The sequence below is a fragment of the Pteropus medius genome, unplaced genomic scaffold, assembly GCF_902729225.1.
Source record: "Pteropus medius unplaced genomic scaffold, Ma_sr-lr_union100, whole genome shotgun sequence".
Lineage (NCBI taxonomy): Eukaryota > Metazoa > Chordata > Mammalia > Chiroptera > Pteropodidae > Pteropus > Pteropus medius.
Window position 1 is genome coordinate 9,226,860 of NW_024347791.1, and position 21,011 is coordinate 9,247,870.

Below are 21,011 nucleotides of genomic sequence, written 5' to 3' on the forward strand. Positions count from 1 at the left end.
AAGAAAGAAAGAAAGAAAGAAAGAAAGAAAGAAAGAAAGAAAGAAAGAAAGAAAGAAAGAAAGAAAGAAAGAAAGAAAGAAAGAAAGAAAGAAAGAAAGAAAGAAAGAACGAACGAACAAAGCTGGAGGCATCATGCTCCCTGATCTCAAACTACATTACAAAGATAGAGTAATCAAAACAGTATGGCATTGGCATAAAAACAGACACATTGATCAAAGGAATGGAATACAGAGCCCAGAAATAAACCAACATATATATGGTCAATTAATTTATGACAACAGAGCCAAGAATATACCATGGGGAAAGGACAGTCTCTTCAATAAATGGTACTGGGAAAACTGGACAACTGTATGTGAAAGTATAAAACTGTATTCTTACCTTTATACCACACACAAAAATTAACTTAAAATGGATTAAATACTCGAATATAAGACCTGGAGCCATAAAACTGAACAGGTGGTAAAATCCTTGACATCAGTGTTGGTGATAATGTTTTAGATTTGACACCAAAAGCAAAGGCAACAAAAACAAAAATAAACAAGTAGAGACTATAACATATTAAAAAGCTTCTTCACAGCAAAGGAAACCATAAACAAAATGAAAAGGCAATCCGTGGAATGGAATAAAATATTTGCAAATCATACATATGATAAAAGGTTAATATCCATATAAAGAACTCACAACTCAACAGCAAAAATTCCCAAACAGTACAATTTTAAAAAATGGGCAGAAGATCTGAATTAGGTGTTTTTCCTAAGACAACATACTGATGGCCAACAAAGGCGCTCAACATCACTAATCATCAGGGAAATGCAAATTAAAACCACAATAAGACATCATCTCTCATCTGTTAGAATGGCTATTATCAAAAAGAAGAGAAATAACAAGTGTTGGCAAGGATGTGGAGGAAAAGGAACTCTTATGCTCTGTGGGTAGCACTGTAAACTGGTACAGTCACTATGGAAAACATTATGGAGGTTCCTCAATATTTAAAAATATAACTGCATATGATCCAGCAATTCTACTTCTGTATATTTACTGAAAAAAAAATAACACTAGCTTGAAATGATATTTGCATCCCCGCATTCATTACAGCATTATTTATAATAGCCAAGATACAGAAGCAACCTGAGTGTCTTTGATGGTTGAATGGATAAATACACACACACACACACACAAAGAGGAATCAAATTCAGCCATAGAAAGAAGGAAATCTTGCCATTTCGACAACATGGACAGATCTTGAGAGCATTACGCTAAGTGAAATAAGTCAGAAAAGAACAAATACCATATAATATCACTTATATGTGGAATCTAAACAAACAAACACACAAACAAGCTAACAGATACAGAGAACAGATTGGTGGTTGCCAGACGTAGGGGGTAGGGGGTGGGAGTGGGTAAAATGGGAGAAGAGAGTCAAAAGTACAAACTGCCAGGTATAAAATAAATATGTGATGGGAATAATGAATAGTATGGATTCTTTAGTTAATAATACTGTATGGCATATTTAAAAGCTGCTAAGAGAGTAAATCTTAAAAGTTCTCATAAGAAAAAAATTGTAATAGGTATGGTGACAAATGTTAACTAGATTTATTGTGGTAATCATTTTGCAATATATACAGATATAATCATTATGCTGTACACCTGAAACTAATATGTTATTTGTCAATTATACTGCGATTTTAAAAAAATCATTATGCTCAAAGAATTAAGATAATGGAATTGTGAAAAAAAGCTCAAAACATGATTTTAAAAAGCCAAATTATGAAAATATAATAGCTCTTAAAAACTAAAACAAAATGAGAGAAATTAAAACTCAACAGAAGAATTAATAATAAATTGAGGAAATCTAGAAAACTAGGTGAGGAAATCTCTGTTACAGACAACAAAATGGAGAGAAAAGATAAGGACATGAGAAGATCAGCTCAGGAAGTCCAATATCTGAAAAATAGGAATTCTGGAAAGAGGAAAAAAGGGATAAATCTTCCACAAAATTCAAGAATCATTCAAGAAAATTTCCCTGAACTAAAAGACAACATTATTCAAGTTAAAAGGGTCCCCGGAGTCCCCAGAACAATAGATGAACATAGAGCCACATCGAGATCATAACTATGATATTTCTGAACACTGGGGACAGAGAAATCATAGAGCAAGCTTCCACAGAGAACGAGTTAGACAGAATGAGGAAGTGGAATGTTTCTGAAGTTCATTATGAGTGAACTAGAATAAATATGTGTATTAGTGTGCTACAGCTGCCATAGCAAAGTACCATGGATTGGATGGCTTAAACAACAGAAATATATTTTCTCACAACTTCGAAGGAAGAAACTGCTTCATGGATAGAATTTTTTTGTGTGTGAGCCTAATAGCTCATATCATAACATCTACTTTATTGGTTTAAGGTAAAACAAACCTGGGTTAGAGTCTTGTTTCTGCCAAGTACAGCTGATCCTTGAAAAATGTGGGAGTTAGAGGTGCCAACCCCCGACTCCATGCATTCAAAACTCCACATATAACTTTTGACTCCCCCAAAACGTAACTACTAACAGCCTACTGTTGACTGGAAGCCTTACCAATAACATAAACAGTCAAATAACGCATTTTATTTGTTATATGTATAATACTGTATACTTAGAATAAAGTAAGCCAGAGAAAAGAAAAATGTTAAGAAAACCATAAGGAAAATACACAGCATTTATGGAAAAAAATCTGCATATAAGTGAATCTGTACAGTTGAAACCAGTATGTTCAAAAGTCAACTGTACTATTTAAATTTTGAAAAGTAACTTCTTTAAGCCTCAGTATCCTTACGTTTCAAATGGGACAAGTGGATACCCACTTCAGAGGAAGGTTTGAGGATTAGGAGGTATTGCATGTATTGTACTCATGTTCACATTGTGCTCCTAAATGGTAGTTTTTTGCTTTTATTATCAGCTCACTATTTATCATTGTTTAATAAAGATTACTGCTTCTCATAGTTCTAACATGCCTCAATAAATAAGTCCCTGCTATTTTGAAATCAGTTGTCTTTTTCTTTTAATGAAATATTTCAGACACATTAAAATGTGTTGAGAATAATATCAAACACATGTATGCCCGCTAACCAACTGAAGACATAAAAATCTGCAGATACAACTAAAGTCCCCCCAGTGTGCTAATCCTCACTTTCATTCCTTCCCCCAGAAGTAATCATTATCAGGAATTTTTCCTGATCCCTAATGTGTATGTATTCCTAAATATACGACATTATATTGTATGTTTTAAATCTTTACAGAAATGGCACCATGCTATACTGTTCTTCTGCAGCTAGCTTTCCTCGTGTGACCATTTGAGGTTCATGCATATGGATACAAGGAGCTCTGCTCCAGCCCTGTGCCCTGCTGCTTACAAGCCTACTGTACAAGAACACTGCAGTTCAGCTGTTCATTCTCCTGCTGGTGGGTGCTTAGGCTATTTCTAACACTTTATTACTATAAACGCCACTGTAAAATGCACACGTGCAAATGTTTCTCAAGGAAGGACATACCTAGGAGTGGCATTTCTCATACGTAGATTTGGACAGGTCTTAAAGCGAGTTCGATTTGAAAGTCTAAATTTACCCATGTGTGTCACACAGTGTTGTGATGTGACATGATCAGTGGGGAGGTGCACTGCAATTTGACAATTTGACGCTAATAATGACTAAAGTGTCTACATTTTTAAAAAGTTTTGAAGAATAGATTAGAATAGATTAGAATTTATTTTAGTCACCTTGATAGTAATATCAATTTACTACCATAGATTCTAATGTGCTTTCTAGAGGAACGGCAAAGCACAAAGAAGTGTGTTGTATAAGTAAACGTTACCACGTCATGGTAGAGGAGGCTTAGAGAATCGTTAAACAATAAATATATTAAAACGTCAGTTACCTAACAAGAGGGCATGCATTAACTGGGCCAGATTTTTTAAAAAATGATTTTCTATTTTTTTAAAAAATGGATATGAAAACGCCTTGGTGAGAAACAGTAGGCCAGACAGAACCTTTGATGTTGGCTAGGTGTACATAGAACCCAGAGAATGGGGAGGTGGACAGCAATCTGGATAAATCTGGGGGAAGATGAGGCAGGAAGGAGGATGGGAGATGGGGAAGAAGGAATGCTGTAAAAAAGAGGAAAAGAAGAATAAAGGAAAAAAGTAATATCCTGGAATTGGTAACAGTTCAGACCAATGCTAAATTATCTCCACCTATAGCAACAGACAGTGAAAATCAACATATACAGAACTCACATATATTAAAATTATCTATGTATCGGGTAAGTATTATATTAATAACAGACAAATTTATTGAACATTTACCATAGGCATTTATAAACTGGGTTGCTAACTGTCATAATATTACATTGATACCATTAATACTTCCAATTTACAGATGAAGAAACTGAAGTTCAGAATCATACAGCTTGTGAGCTGCAGAGCAGCAATTTGGGGACCAGGCCCCACGCACTCCAGACCCTGTGCTCCCAACCAGAGTTTGTGTGAGCTCCACCATTAACCCTTAAGAGCAGAAACTGTGATCCATTCATTTTTCCAGCCCTACACAGTGCCTGTCACTGAACTGGTGCTTGATGCTGACTGAACTGAAATGGCTATTCAGAATGAAAACAATAAAAGCATTGCAATATTTAAATTTATTGGAGATCATTTTTTATTTGCTATTAAAAAGTGAGCCAGAGTGAAGATAAAATCATTTTTTTAAAAAAATCTATGAAAACAAGTTTGTGATTTCCTAATTAATCCTCAGAGCAGAAAAATCCAATTTAGAACAACCCAGGACTCAGCTTTTCACTAATTAAGGTGCTACTAAAATTCATTCAATAGTAAATTTTTATCTGAATTACCTAGGCAATTGTCACTGCATAAATTGATTTTTCAGTGGCTCATTCATAGCTACTGTCTCAGTCTGGTCTTGTTCCCAGAATATTTTAATATTCTCTTGTCAGAACTGAGTTGACCCAAGTGTTGATTGAAGGGGCAGATCTACTTCCCTGCAGTTCACTTATATCACCATGATCAGCAAAGACCTAGAAACTCTGACAAGCATCTACAAAATTTGAAAGTTGGTAAAATTTATCTTCTGTAATCACCTTTTTATTCACTTCTGACTTTCCCCCACCTCTTTACCATCTTAGTGGCACCTCTATCTATCCCACTCCAGCCAACGTACCCTCCATGGCTCTTTCTTCTGCCTCTTTTTTAACTCTCTAGAAGAGATGATAGACTTATCCATAATGGTGTAAATGAAGAACAATGTTAAATTGTTCATTTTTCCCAGTGACATTTTAATTTTAGATGCAAATGACTTTAGCCACAAGATTGAAGTTCAAACTGTAAAATTCTTGGGCTGGGGGGGGCGGTGGGGAGTGTACTGCTTATTAAGTTATCTCTTAGCTTCTCTCTTCTATATTCTCCTCTAAGATGCCAGAGCTGGAATTCTACCAACTACAATTCTACTTTGCACCTGGCTCTCTGATATGTTCTGCCAGTAGGGGGCACTACAGGAGACTGGAAGCGGCGGGTAAAAGGAGGTAAAGTGTCTCGGGTTTGCCTGCTGTTCCTGCCAATGTCACACCAGCAGTGATTCTCCAACCTCTCAGTGGCAACTGGTTCCAGTTTCCATCTTTTTTAATAAAAAGAAACACCCGAAACTGGGCTCACTGCACTGCCCTTTACCCCAAAGGTACCGACATCAGCAGGGCAGCAGCTCCTCACTAGAGGCTGAGGCTCCGCTCTGGCGGGCCCTCCTCTTCCTTGTTTCCCTATCCCTAGGGACACTGGCTGCTTCATTTCCTGTAGTTATTATCTGTGTAGGCTCAGTGTCCTCTTTGTGACATTTCAGTTCTCCAATATCTATTTAATCAATTCCTCATGTTAACCTATCTGTTGAAATACCTGCTGGGTTTCAGTTTTCCTGAATGGAACCTGAGTGATACAGGGAGCTGGAAAATAAACATCCTTTGAGGAAGAGGCCTTCTCTCCATCTCTCTCAGAAATTACATGCCACACAAATAGCCACCTACCTATCCTGCTTGTTAATTTGACAGGAATACCATCGTAGTGTAAAGATAGTGTCTGAATTTGAATTTTGAAAATTTCAGCCCCAAGTGTGATTTCTACCCTACACAGTTCTCTCTTCCGCCCAAGTCTTTGCTAAATTACATGGAAACATCTTTTCCGAAAAATATGGAAAGTGGTTGAAACAAAACAGTACAAAACATCACCTGAGTCCTAGAAGAGCTCACAGACTAATGTGTTACATAAATGTGACAGGACAAAAAAATAAATAAATAAATAACAAGAGGTATTCCTGGGTAGAGGCATGAGTATTCTCAATTTGTTGGCTTCTCTTCGTGAGGATTACGTTTTCCTAGCCATTATCAGGGACTTGCATCCCTTCTTCCTGGGGGAGAAGTATAATTCCCACCCCATTACCATGCTTGGCCATGAACTTGTTTTGGTCAATGGAATATGAGCAGAAGTAATAAATGCCACATCTGAGCAGAAATTTTAAGAGCCAATGTGTGGCTCTACCATTACTTTTGCCCTCCACTATGAAAATACATGTCTTAGGTACAGGTTGCTTCTTCAGCCAAGATCTTATAAGAAAGACGACAGGTGAAGCCTCAGAGCCTCAGCTGATCCACAGCTAACATGTGAGCAAGAAATAAACCTTCGAGTAAGCCACTGAGATCTGAAGGTAGTTTGTTACTGCAGCAGAACCCAGCATAATCTGACTGGCATAGTCTCTAACCCAACAAAGACAATCTGGTAAATTATGGCCTAATTGACATTCTCCTGAAAAGAATGGATTTTTTCTCCCCTAGTGGAGAAGCCATGTCAGTCCACATAATAAAGCGATGGGAAAGAGAAGCTAGGTTTGAGGGGAGGAGAGGAACGAAAAAGGAAGAGAAAGAAAAACTGCAGGCTGGAGGAGAAGAGGAATGTTCTTGTCTGGGGTAGGAAAGAAGGGTGTGGAGGAAGAGAGATGATAATAAGCTGTTGTTGAGGATCACGATTTGGCTTCTGTTTGTGTCCTTTGAGAAACTAGTGTAAAGATTGGAGCTCCCTTCTAATTACTTTTGGCTGCTGCATTGTGCTTTGAGCAACACAAAGACATGGAGATGAATAATTGTGGGACGACGTATAATCAGTTCCACAATCAAACCATTTGCAAAAGCTAATGGGCCCAGAAATCTAATGCCCCCTGCATGAGAGAGGTTTCATAAAGCTGATGACATCTGAACTAGCTCCTGAGGGAAGAACATGCTTTCCCCATAGCGAGGGAAAGAGAGGCCAGCTTAAGAAGGAATGAGAGTCATGGTTAGGTCACCTCCACAGCCATGCTGTAAGCACGTCCAGCCCAGGAGGCTGGAGGAGGGGAGAAGTGTCTGGAAAAGCAGTTTTGTGTACATGCTAAGGAGTCTGAACTTTACCTCACAGGTCCTAGGAAATCTTTGAAAGCTGTGATGCAGGGAAGCAATGCTACCACCTGTGGCAATGCACATTATGCCCTGCTAAGGGTGCATGGCTCAGAGGAGAGAGGGTGGAAATCCAGCCCATACTCTGCTTGTCAATCTGTGGGCTGTGAATTTTTGGAGGAAGGGTGTCCTTCCAATTGTAAAATAGTGGCCAGAGGTAGGAGACTTGCAAGTGACCTGTGACGTGTGTGGTGGACAGATTTGCGAGTGGGGAAAGCTGGAGGTGAAGAGACATAATTGTTCACGTAAGGGTTGGTGGTCCCTTCAACTAAGGCCATGACGGTGAGAGCAGAGAGGAGGAGCTAGGACCAAAAAGAGTTGGTGGTGATTGTACGATGGTGGTGTCGAGGCAGGTCAACACGCAGCTGTGACAGCATTCGTCAGGACTGGGAAACACAGAACTGGTGGTGTGGGGGTAGTAGTGGGGGTAAGGAAAGTGAGAAATGAGAAGAATCGGGTTTATCTCCAGTGATGAAGACATTTCTAAGACATGGTTCTAAATTAATGGTCACTTGAATAAAGTCCTATTCATAAAGATCACATGTTTAACTCCTGTCCTCTCCCCAGTGCCACTTAGATGTGAGTAAGATGTGCCCTGCCCAGGCCCTGGACCATAGAGGGGTTCACAGATGGGCCTCCCCAGCTGCACTGCTCCCCTAGCGAGGAGGTCTCAGTGAAGCCAAAGGGATGCGCCTACCCAGAGCCTGCCCCAAAAGCTCCAAGACCACTTCTGGGTTTTTGTGGACATCTACTCCAGGCCTGTCCTACTGAAGACCCCTCTATGCCTGACGAGTAGCCGAACTGCTTGCAGGGGGCATGGATGGCACACGGACATGGGGCCACGGACATGCAAGAGCTGGAAGCCACTCAGTGTGGAATGGAGCTATGAGTAGGAAGAGAAGCGAGCAGCTAAAAGGGCGGCCGGGGGCGGGCGTGTAATTTTCCCCACACCCACCAGTAGAACAGGTCTCTGAAGATCCTGAGAACTTGGACTTTCAGCTCATTATACAGATGTATTTGTCAAGGTAGAAGGAAAGATTTGTACTTAATTGTTAATGTGATTTATTACTTTAATTATTTAGACATATGGCTTCATTTGTATTCTTGCCCCATGCCTTACAGTTGTTAGTAGCCTTTCTCTTAGATTCAAAAGAAGTGATTTAAAAGAGATAAAGCTATTGTCTTGCAATCCCAGATCCTAACGATGATAAATATGAGCGCCTGAGCGTGAGGGTGCTGGGAGTAGGTAAGAGTGAGCTCCTGGAATCGCACTGTTCAGCAGAGCTTCCTGCTTCTCCCAGCTGTGCAGCTCAGATAATTGACTGTCCCTCTCTCTTCCATTTCTCCATCACTACATGCAGATAACAATACCACTAGCCTCATGGGTAGCCTGATGTCTAGTGATTAATTGACAAATGTCAGCTGTGGTATTACGGAAGGAGCATGGCTTTGCAATCAGATAGATTTGGGTTCTAACCCCAAAGTCTGCTTGTTTCTGTGTAGCCCTAGGTAAAGTATTCGACGTCTCTGAGCCTGGGGTCCACCTTCGGTAAAATGAGGATAATGAGATTATGTTGCAAAGTTGTTGCAAAAGTCAAATGAGACAATGGATAAAGATCCTGCAGGACACAGCCTGGCACAGGGTACCTTCAGGCACAATTGTTTCCTTCCCCTCTGATCTCCCTTGTTCCCTCTGACCATTATTATTCCAGATGATGTCATGCATGCTGTCATTACATAATATCAATTCACCCACAGATGCGGTCCCAGTCCCCTGCCTTCCTCTTTATGTTAATTAACCCTTCCTTATTTTATTGGACCTAAATTTGGCAAATCTTTCCTTTTTCTCTAGGTGCTTTAAATTGCCTTTTATGACTTTGATGAGTAAAATACCCTCTGTCCCATCAAATTTAACATGTTCAAGTTAAATTTTTAAATAAAAAATATATACATACACACTAACATATATATATATTTCTCTACTTATAGTACAATACTTGGCACATAATACATTTAAAATATTTGTTGGATGAACAAGTTGATAAGTTTTTAAAGACCATATTTACAAACGAATAAATGGCAATAAAAAATTGCTAAGTCATTTATTCCAAGCTGGTCATACAACTACTAAAAGAACACAGCTAACTAACTACTAGATCTCCAGACACCCAAGATGTGCTCTTCCCACATGATTAGGTGACCCCTTTGTCCCTTAAACTAAAGTCATTAAATTCTGTCCTACTTAAAAGGGGCCGCATTATTTTCAGAGGCACAAATCTAAGGCTGCGGAGCTTGTTTCATTTTCATCTCAGTTTAAGACTTTCCAGGACAGAGTTATGTTTCTCCTAACTCTACGGATCAATACAGACAACCTGCATATCGAGGATCCTAATGCAAAATAAGTGACTGCAATAAAACAAGTGTTCTGAGATGGCTGTAAGTCATGGGGGCATCAGAAGAACATTAATCCCACCTAAATCGATCTCAGTATTTCTTCGCCTGAAGGACTCTCTAAAGATTTCAGATCAATGAAAACCGAGGGAAAAAGAAAAAAAACTCCAAACACCAAAAATAAAATACAGTAAAAGGTACATGTTAGAAGAATCCGTATCTTCAGATATCTATGCTGAAAGGGTTTAAACAACACACACACTCGTTATTGATAAATGAATGTGAAATGACGATCCTATTTTACTTTGGGCTGCTATACCGAATTACCATACACTGAGTGGCTCATAAACAGAAATCTCTTTCTAGGAGGCTGGAAGTCTGAGACCAGGGTGTCAGCATGGTAGAGTTCTGGTCAGGGTTGCAGAGTCTCATTGTGTCCTCACATGATAGAAAGAAAGGGAGCTAGGTCTCTGGTCTCTTCTTTAAGGGCACTAATTCCCTTCATGAGGGCTGCACCCTCGTGACCTAATCACCTCCCAACAGCCCACCTCCTAATATCATCACATTGGGGAGATTTCAACATATGAATTTTTTTGGGGGCGGGGGAGGGACATGAACATTTGGTCCATACGTATCCAGAACACCGAGTAACATTTAGTTTAAAAGTAATGCTATTCCAGTTCGGGTTACTTTTGCAAAAATCAGTCATTCCTACCACGAACTTTCCCTTTATATACTGACAACAACTTTTCAGAGATTTTCCCAAGGATTCTCATTAAATTCCTGGCTCATAGTTTTAGTAGCAGTAATGGCTATTAATTACTGGGTATTTTTGATGGGCCTGGTGCTGAGCTATTTTACATGTATCATTTCATTTAATATCCCCAAATCCTACCGCCACAACCTCCCTCCTTTCTTTTCCCCCCATCGAGACTTACCTGTCCCCCTCTGTCCTTAGACCCTTGGAGCTTTACAGATTGGCAAATTTATATAGCTGTGCTAGGCAGAAGAACACTCCCCCAACGACGTCCCCATCCCAATCCCTAGAACATGTGACTGTGCTAAGCTACATGGCAAAGGGGAAGTAAGGTTGCAGATGGAATTAAGGTTGCTAGTTAGGTGACTTTAAGACAGGAAGAGCATCCTGGATCATCCAGGTGGATCCAATGTAACCAAAAGTGTCCTTAAAAATGAAGGGGAAGGCAGAAGAGTCAGAGGAGGAGATGTGATGATGCGAGGGAAGTCAGAGTGAGGTGATACGATGTGAGAAGGACTCAACTGCCATCGCTGGCTACGAATATCAAGGAAGGGGTCACAAGCTATGGGATGTGCCAGATTCCAGAAACTGGAAAAGGCCAAGAAGCAGATCCTTCTCCAGAGCCTTTGAAAAGAATGCAGCCCTGCCACACCTTGATTTTCGTCCAATGTGACCCACATTGGACTTCTAACCTACAAAACATAAGATAATACATTTGTGTTGTTTTAAGCCACAAGATTCATGGTAAGTTGTTATAGCAGCCACAGTAACTAATACATACTGTTAAGAGGATAAGACTGGAGCCAGAATGCCTTAGAATTCAAGCCCTACCACTTCCCAACTGTGTGACCTTGGGCAAAGTTGTTTAACCTCTCTGTGCCTCAGTTTCCTCCTCTATAAAATTGAAGATAATGACTATACCTTATTCACAGGGCTAAATGAATTTATAACTGTGAAGTACTTGGAAACTAGTTAAGTGCCATATAAATATTAGCTATCATTATTCCTTCAATAAACTCCCTACTGTTGTCATAGAACACTATCTTCTCTGAAATTGTTTGGATTTGGGGAGAGACCTTCTAGAACTACAGTGCTTTAATAAACTGACTGCCTCTAATTGACAATCTCAGGTCCCAATAGTACAGGAGAGCTTTCTGTGTGCTCACATCTTTAGGTGCTCATACAGTCACAGCCGGTAAGCAGCCTTTGGGTCCAGTTCTGGTGACATAATATAAAATGACCAAATGTTATTGCACATGACCTTATAAAAATGCATGCCCACAGGTTTGCTTTATTGCTTCTCAAACATAAATATATATTCAAATGGAATGTGAGGCTATTTGTTTTTCAATCGGGTCTCAACTTTGATTTCTGTAGAATGTAGTTTAAACAACAAAGACTTACAATTAGATTAGTATAGGGTATACTATGGCAGTATTTTGCTGAAGACATGTCTATGCTCCTGTTGAAGCTTATGATCACAAGCAATTACTTCTCCAGAACCAGGTTGATGGGCCCACTGGAAATCGCCCCTGGGAAGGCCCTACAAAGTGCTGCTCTGACAAGGTTGTTGAGGATATTATACTGCTTCATTCGGAAACTCCCTTCCCATGGCAAGAGTTTTATTTCTTGCAAATGCTTGGAAAATGGTAGGAAAAGAACTCCACTAATGAATTGATTTTCTTCCTCTCTGACAATCGGAACAATAGGACTTACTGTGTTTCTCCCTCTGCTCTGCCCATTAGGCTTACAGCCCAATTTGTTGGCTCAGTTTCAAACCATTATTGATAAAGAGATCATTGAGGGTCTGCAAATTTGAGCTTATTTTTTTCCTGAACTTGAATGCCGACTTTAAATGATATTCTCCTCAGTTCAGAACATTTCTTTTCTATTTTACCATTTTATTTGTCTCTAAGCCACCTCGAACACTTTAACAATAAACTCCAAAGGCAGCCAAATAGCTTTACACCCACAGGCGCACACTAGTGTAATGCAGCTGAAAACCTGTACTTTGGTTCTGCTCACGTGGCACATATTTCTGCCAGTCTGGAGTGACCTTGAGCAAGCCATCCCATTCTCTCTGACCTTCATCATACTACCTGTTCTCTCGGAGTTGTAATGCATCTATGGTATAACTCTGGAATGTAGGACTTACTTAGAAATGGTGGTCACTATTGCTTTTATCGCAATCAAAGGGAGGTTACAGAAAATCTCCAACCCGCTGACCCTTCAGCAACTTTCTCCCATTCTTAGCAGCCCTCACTGACCGAGCACCAAGATTTCTATGGTAAATGCTTTCTTTCTTGGGCACCAAGTGTGTTTTTGTTATTCCCTAGACTTTACTTATTTTTTATTATTCCCTAGCTCACAATTTAGGAGGAAAAAAAGAATGTAATAAATTTTATGTCAAATGGTCTTTTTAATACCGCCCATTTCATATATGCACATAACACATGGTGTGATGCATGTGTTGAATACCTTGGGGTCAAGCATTAGTCCTGATGGCAGAATTTAATGGCCATAAAACTTTGGATAGGGAAGATTGTCTACCAGTTAGCAGAACTGAGACCAAAAATAATAAGTCAGGGGTAAATTCAAGTTGGACATGGAAACCACAAATGACTGACTAGTTGACTTTTTTTTCCCCTTCAAATTTTCATCTGGATATTCTGTATTTATGAGATGAGAGAGCCTGACTCTGGGGCCCCAGCTCTAACCTCCAGCAGTAGCCACAATGCCAACTCTGCCGCATTCTGTTACGTCTCATAATCATTCCCCAGGTGCCACTTGATGCAGGGGACACAGTTCCTGGTCCTCAGTGGCTCAGTCTAGTAGGGTGAGAAAGGCATGTGAGCAAATTTCATTTTAAGAGTTCTTTTTCTAATGTCTATTTCATGTATGCACAAGACCCACACTGAAATGTTTTGTGTACAACCAAGCTCATATATGTGAGTTATGCTGAGTTATATATGGTATCTATTTTTTTTTATAGACTTTGTCAAGCAAGAAACTTAAAACTATATTTATAAATACATTATCTCACTTGGATGACTGCACTTGCCCCCTAACTGGTCCCTACTTCTACCCTTGCTCTGTACAGTCTGTTCTTAACAGAGCAGTCAGAATAGTACTTTTCAAAAGTTCAGGGAGAACCTATCATTCCTCTGTAAAAAGCCAAAGTCTTTACAATGGCCCACGAGGGTGTATATAACTGGCCTTCCTCTTCCCTCTAACTCATCACTCACTATTGCCCATCTTGTCACCTTATCATTTCTGCTCCAGCCACAAGGGACTGACTTTTCCCCAAAATACACCCTGATGTTGCTTGCAGGTTAGGGCCCTTGCTTTGGCTGTTTCCCCTAGCTGGAACTCTCCCCCTCCCTCTCCTACCTCCTTCAAATCTTTCTCCAGTCACACCTTCTCTCTGAGACCTAACCTGAATATAAACAGTCTTTTAAAAAATGCAACCTACACCCTCACACCATGCCAGCCTTCTCCATGCCCTGCCCCTTACTCCTCCTTCCTCCTTTCCATTTATCATCTTCTAACATGCTTTACAACCGACCTAAAAAAAAAAAAATGTTTGCCTCAGCACTGCTGACATTCAGAGCTGGATAAGTCCTTGTTGTGTGTGGGGGTGGAGGTGGGGGAGGAGCTGCCCGCACGTGGTAGGATGTTTAGTAGCATCGCTGTCCTCCACCCTGGGCATGAGACATGTGAATGAATGAATGCCTATTTAAACACACGTGCCCACAGCAAACATAAATTTCAAATTCTTCTACTAGGAAGTGGTCAACACTTAATTTTACCTCGCTTTTTGTGGATTTTCATAAAAATAAAATAATGGTAATGACAGAAACAAAAAATACAGAAAGGAATATTTTCTTATCTGTATCTAACATAAACATTCTTCTGAAAGGCAATTTGGAATTAATCTATTTCTTGAAAGAAGGTACTGCATATCTATTATAAAAAGCAACATGACTCTTTTCCACATTTCTTTTTCTCTGTCTAGCAGCATAAAACCTTTATTAAGAGTACTGACCTTAGAAAGTAAGTGTCTCAAGGGTGTTACTGCTAATGCCATTTTAAGAATGAAGGGCAGTGATTCTGAAACAGGCCAATATTCACAGGCAAGGACATGAAGAGCAATAAATTAATTTTTAAATGGACCTGTCTGTCATAGGCATCAGATTTGACTAGAGTTTAATTTATGTCAGGAATTGGGTGGTCCTGCCTAAAGGGTGTCAGGTGCACCCTTCAGCGATGGTTCTCAAGGGGAAAGAGGGGTGTGGTTTTGCAAACACCCCACCACTACTACTAAGGAAAATTTGGCGATGCCTGGAGACAATTTTTATTTTCACAACTAAGCAGGGAGGGAACTGCCACTAGCATCTAATGGATAGAAGCCAGGAATGCTATTGATCATCTTACAATTTGTGGGACAGCTCCCCACAACAAAGAGTTATTCAGCCCAAACTGTCAACATTACGATGGTGGAGAAATCCTGCAGTAGAATGTAATGCTTAAGACGGTGGGATCTGAGCCTCTGTCTGAATTTGAGTTCCTGCTCTAGCCCTGAGACAGACTACTTAGTTGTTGTTTAGTTCCTGGTAGATTAGTTATCTTGGCATCTCTCAAGTTAGAGGGGGTGATACATGATTGAGGTCTGGCCCATGAAATGTGTAAGTGTTGTACTCCACATCTAAGCCTGGCCTATCAAAGCTTCCTACAAAATCACTCGTATCTCTTCTCCCCTGTCTATCAACTAGATGCAAGGGATCTAGGGCTTGGCAGAGTTACTAGACAGAAGTAACCTGGGCACCAGAATGACTGCATGGAGCAGAGACATTCTTCCCAATGGTGACCCACACTAGACGATGTAAATGACAAGTCAACTCCTATAGTGTTAAAGCACTGATGGCTGGGAGTTGTTCAGGCAGGTGGACAAGCCTAGCTATGTGACCCACGGCAGGTTCCTTTACCTCTTTGTGCTTCTTTTTCCTCATCTATAAAATGGTGATAATAATAGCTCCACTCTCATAGCGTTGCTGTAAAAATTAAAGTTCTTAAAATTGTGTCTGGCATCTAGTAAGAGTTATCCCATCTGTAGGCCCATCTTTGGTGATACCGTACCAAATGACCGATGACAACCTAGGTTGACTCACAGATATGCATTCCTGCAGGTTTGCTTTTATTGCCTCTCAAACATGGATATATGTTCAAATTGTACACTAAGCTATTTGTTTTTCAATCTGTTCTCAACTGTAATTTTTCTACAATATAGTTCAAAGATTTATAATCAGATTATTCCGTGTTGTCTTTTTTACTTTTATCCTTTCTCCATTCATTTAATAGATAAGTATTGAGCATCTATTATATGCCAGCCATTGTGTTAGATACTGGAGATAGAAATGTGAACAAAAACAGACTTGGCCTACGACTCCATGAAGTTCGCAGTTTACCTGGAGAGTTTGGCATTAATCATATAATACCCGAATAATTACAAAATTTCAAATGGGAAAAATGTTACATGGGAAGCATCTAGCTAAAAGATATTCATCAAGGGGGCCTTGTCTTTGGAACGATGGGAGGAGGGCTTCCCTGGGAAACGTCTTTGGAGAATTTTGAAAGATGAATAAAAGTAAACTAGGTGAAGAGGGAAGGAACTGGAAGAAAATTCCAGAGGAGAAAACAGCATGTGCAAAAGAAAAGAATAAAAAGACAGAGAGGTTGTATGTGTCTGGATCACAAGAAGTGAGAGGTGGACGGCAGTGAAGGCAGATAAGGCTGGAGAGGAGTTGGCAGTGTGGCCAGGCCGTCCGAGGCCTCGTTTGTCATCTCAGTAATTTTGATATTTATTCTGTTTTTTTTTTAAATAAGTTTATTGGGGTAACATTGGTTAACACAATCATATAATTTTCAGGTGTATATTATCATTTGACATCTGTATATTCTATTGTGTGTTCACCACTCAAAGTCCAGTTTCCTTCAGCTACCATATATTTATTCTAATGTTTTTAAATAGGGTGAAGTGACATGATTAGATATGCATTTTAATAACATTCTATATGCATTTGTGAGAATGGACTGGCAGTGGGCAAGGATAGAACCAGAAAGCCCTGTTATATTAGTTCTAGGTTTTAGAAGTGAGATAATGATGGTAAAGATAGAAGTTGCTGGATTAAAGAAACACTTAGGATGAAATATCACCAGCCCTTGGAGATGTATTAGATGTGGGAAGTGGAAGTGAGGGCAGTGTCTATAAAGCTTCTAGACTATGGTTTCATTAACTGTAAAAATATCGGTGCCTTTTATTGGATAAGGGACAATGAAGGTGAACCATGCTAGAGGAGAAAATGTCTTGAATTTAGTTTTGAGATGAGTGTACAGTGAGCTAACTTTGCATCATCTTTCTTCTTTACTCACATGATTCTCCTATTTTCATCTATTCATTTATTTTCTGTTTTAACAAATCATTAGTAAGCACCAACAACGGGATTCAAAAACGATGATACGAACATAGCCTTTCAGGGAGCTTAGTCGAGGACAAAGCAATTAAAGTGAATGGTACTATTAATTAAGCGCTATGATGGAAAAAAATATTACCAAGACACAGAAGGGCACACCTCACCCAGAACTGGGATGGAGGCTGGGAATCCTGGAATGATTTCTGAAGGAAATGTCTCTGATGAAACCTGAAAGAAGGAAGCCTCAAGGAAAGGGTATTCCAGGCAGAGGACAGAACACGTGCAGACAGGAAACAAGCGGGCACAGTGAGTTGAGGAGATCAAAGCACACAACTTGGAGATGGAAGCAGGAGTTGTGAGCTAACTTAGGAGTCTGGGTTTTATCCTGACAGCAAAGTATTTGTAACGCTCTTTCCCACTTTGATCATTATTTATTAAACTTCTAATTTTTTTTTGTCTCTTTTTCTACTACATTCATGTACACACACACATCATTCTCTTTTTTTCCTAAACAAACACAATACCAAACATTCTGCAAAAACAAGAAGTCGCATGGGGTTTTGGATTACATTTGGAAAACCAGGAGATCATGTTATAACCCCCGGAGCTCATTAGGCAGATACTTCTGATTACTTTAAAGCTATTAACATCACTCTGAAAGCATCCTTAGGGACATTTTTTCCTGATTGCACCAAACTATTGTTTCCAACTTGACAGTCAGCGCTCCTCAAGCCTTACTTTCACACATTCATTAAAGGAATGTTGTTCATATGGCATGACAATTCTCGAACAGAAAGAAATCCCCACTGCCCATAACATTCAAGGTCTTGTCTAATTTTTCATCTCCCCAATCACATGATAGAACTGCCTAAGCTCTCTCCTTGGTCCCACTCAGGTCTGGTTCTTAGGTTTCGTTCCAACTGTCCCTCTGCATTTTCCTCCGCAGTTCTCCTGTCTTGAAAGCTCATCTTCCAATAGTCACTCTCTTTGTTCAAACTATAATGCCAGGTTTTCTCACACCTTATACCCATTCACAAAAACTACCTGTAGTTCTTCAAACACTCCATTATATTTCATGCCTTTGTTCTTTTATACATATATTAGTCTCTCTTCTTAAGATATGCTTCCCCTTTACCTACCTAGACAAGTGTTATCCTTCAAGACCCATCTCAAGCACTTTCTTCTTGTGACCAGCCCTCATCTCTTACCAACCTCCCACCAAATGTGAAGAATGAAGCACTAAGTCAGACCTACCATACTGTTTATTATTATTTTAGTCTTCTGTCTTTACTACACAGGGTCAAGACTGTATATGCTTTACCTTTATATCTTCTGTACCAAAACGGTGCCTGACAGGAAGTAGACACCAAATGAGGGACTGCTGAATGAATCAATTATTCGGTGAATGAATATCCAAACATGTTGAAAAGGCTTCTCAAATGTATGAGGGAGATGGCTGAATACTCTTCTCCTGCCAGCTATCATCTTCATTTATCATATATTTTTAAACCATTATAAAGATATGATTCTCAGTTCTAATCTCTAGAGATCCTAATGGGCACCCAGCTGCTTCTGACTTTGAGAGCTCTGCTGAGAAACTTTGTTCTAAAGCAAGAATATCAGGAAACGGAGCCGACATTAAAATTCATGGGAAACTTTCCTTTTCCATTCACCTATATCCCTTTAAAGTAAAACAAAACCTCAGGTGCACACCATAGATTTCATTGGTTCCTCCATCCACCTAGTCAACTATCCATCCATCCATTCCACTCCTCTTCCATTTACCTATAAATCCTTGAAGTAAAACAAAACCCAGAGTACACACCACAGAATTCAGTGAGCCCTCCATTTATCTACCCACACATCCAGCCATCTATCCATCCGTTCATCCTACACTGTGCTAGGAGACCTCCCAGCACTGACCTAGGTACCCTCTCAGGCACAGGAGAAGGAGAAATGTGCATGTAAGTCAGACTCTGCTCCAGAAGCATTTAAAACCAAATAATCACTTGTGGAAGAAGTTTCAAGATGAACAACACAGGCACGGCGAGGGTTTAAAGTTAACAGCAAGAACATGTCAGCTTTCATCTGTCTTTTCCTCTTAAGAAAACACCCACAAGTCCTGATTTCTGAGTTAACTGAAAGTCCCTCTCAGTTCTTATTTCCTATGGAAGATTTAACTAGGATTTTAAGGTCAGGGTGGGAGTTTCATGTCTTCTTCAATGACTCCTTTAGATGTTCACATAACGTGGTTGGGCTGTCATCATTCTGACCCGTGGGGATCCTGGGTTCGGCTATTTCAGAAGCCTACTGAGTTGCTTCCCTTGCATCACATATTATGCATTTTGATGCGGAACATCTATTTTTGGTCGTTCTTCTCTCCTTCGCTCTCTAGAAGTCCACAGACTTCACTGATTTTCTGTTGCTAAGACATGCCCCCAACTTGCACTCCCTACAACTTGACAAGTGCCATTTGGTTTATTTTTTTCTCAAAGTTGGTGATCTATTATTATTATTATTTTAATCTATCACTCCTTTGAGACTGTCCCTATGGCTGGAACGGGAATAGCCAGGAATTCCTGAAGTCTGGCAGAGAGCGAGGCTGGGCCGACCTGATTTATCCCCACTTGAAGAAGCTGTTTTTGCCTACTTTTTTTTTTTACCATCTTTGGCATGCTTTTCTCTCCTACCACCGACCCTGCCATCTGGTCATGATTTCTTGTTATCGCAGAAGCTTCAGAGTCAATTCTTCATCACTTCTGCAAGTCCTCAAAGGCTCCATTACTTAGCCAACTCCCACCCCCCCGACACACACACACACACACATACACACTCCCAACATGTCAAAAGGGACAATTTCCTTTTCAGAGACTGTCTGACAGATGAGCCCAGGAAGCCAGCTGCTAGGTGATGTGGCTTTTCTTGGAGCAACTTGGTAAGCTGCTGAAGAAAAGGGAACTGAGAAGTGAACTAATACATAAACAAGCCAACAACCCTTTTCAACAGAAAAAAAGATATGGACCAGCTTCTCTGTCTGCTAGCTAGGTACAGAAGAGCCTGCGGGGGGCTTCTGAGTACTGCGAGTTGGCAGAGCCACAAGGCAGAAGGAGCCTGGGTCTCTGAATCACCAGGCAGAAGGCCATTCACCCAAAGCACATATGAACGTGTGTTCTATCGTGTTAAGCCACTGAGATGTGGGGATTGTTTGTTACAGCCATTCGCTTACCCTGACTCAAAGGAATATGAACACTCACAGGACTCTGAGGAGAAGGACATTTATGCTGTTCTTTCCATGTGCCAAGGAATCAAAGGCATGCAGGAAGAAGGCTCTACCACAACTGCACATCCTTGGTGGGACAAGGGCTTTCAGAAGAAGCACTCACTGATGGATCCTTTGCTGGCTGAAAGGGGCAGTGTAGCAGTCATTCTCCTCCAGGTCTGGCAGTGTCTCCTTGTCCAGCCTCATTGGCTTCTTCGGTAACCATCTCCGAAACCTGCTTATTTGTTTATCGATCCTGTGGTACATGAAAGGCAAGACCAAAGGGTACAGCATGTCAGCATTGCCCCGAAACAGGCAGAAAGTCTCCACAAAGCCACAATTATGTCACCACATACTCCAGGCACTCTCACTGCACTCATGATACCCCATGCCCCCCACCTCCATTTTACAGACAGAAAGAAGAGAGCCACAACTTCAGTGTTCTTTTGATTTCACCCAGTTGCCTCAACGTCATTGTCTATGAGACAGCAGCCGTGAGTTATGCCAACAAATGACCAAGGAATCCTAACAAGGCTGGAAGGGTCTAGAAAGGAAGTTGACAGTCTCCTAAGCAAAGCGGCAGAGAACTTAATTTTTTACATTCTGCAGATTTTTA

The 21,011-nt window shown here is 40.3% G+C and overlaps 1 protein-coding gene across 12 annotated transcripts in view; it reads right to left on the reverse strand.

Moving 5' to 3' along the window:
* The window catches only part of ANO4 (anoctamin 4), a 329,614-nt gene that overhangs the window by 88,224 nt on the left and 220,379 nt on the right, over positions 1 to 21,011 (reverse strand). For 10 of the 12 annotated variants that reach the window (XR_005656166.1, XM_039877984.1, XM_039877989.1 and 7 more), the window contains one exon: positions 20,520 to 20,651. The exons of the other annotated variants lie outside the window; for them this stretch is intronic. Coding sequence is in view for 9 of the 10 variants with exons in the window: in XM_039877984.1 (XP_039733918.1) it covers positions 20,520 to 20,651 (132 nt within the window). In the remaining variant the exon portion in view is untranslated. The remainder of the gene's footprint in view (positions 1 to 20,519; positions 20,652 to 21,011) is intronic. 12 annotated transcript variants of the gene reach the window in all.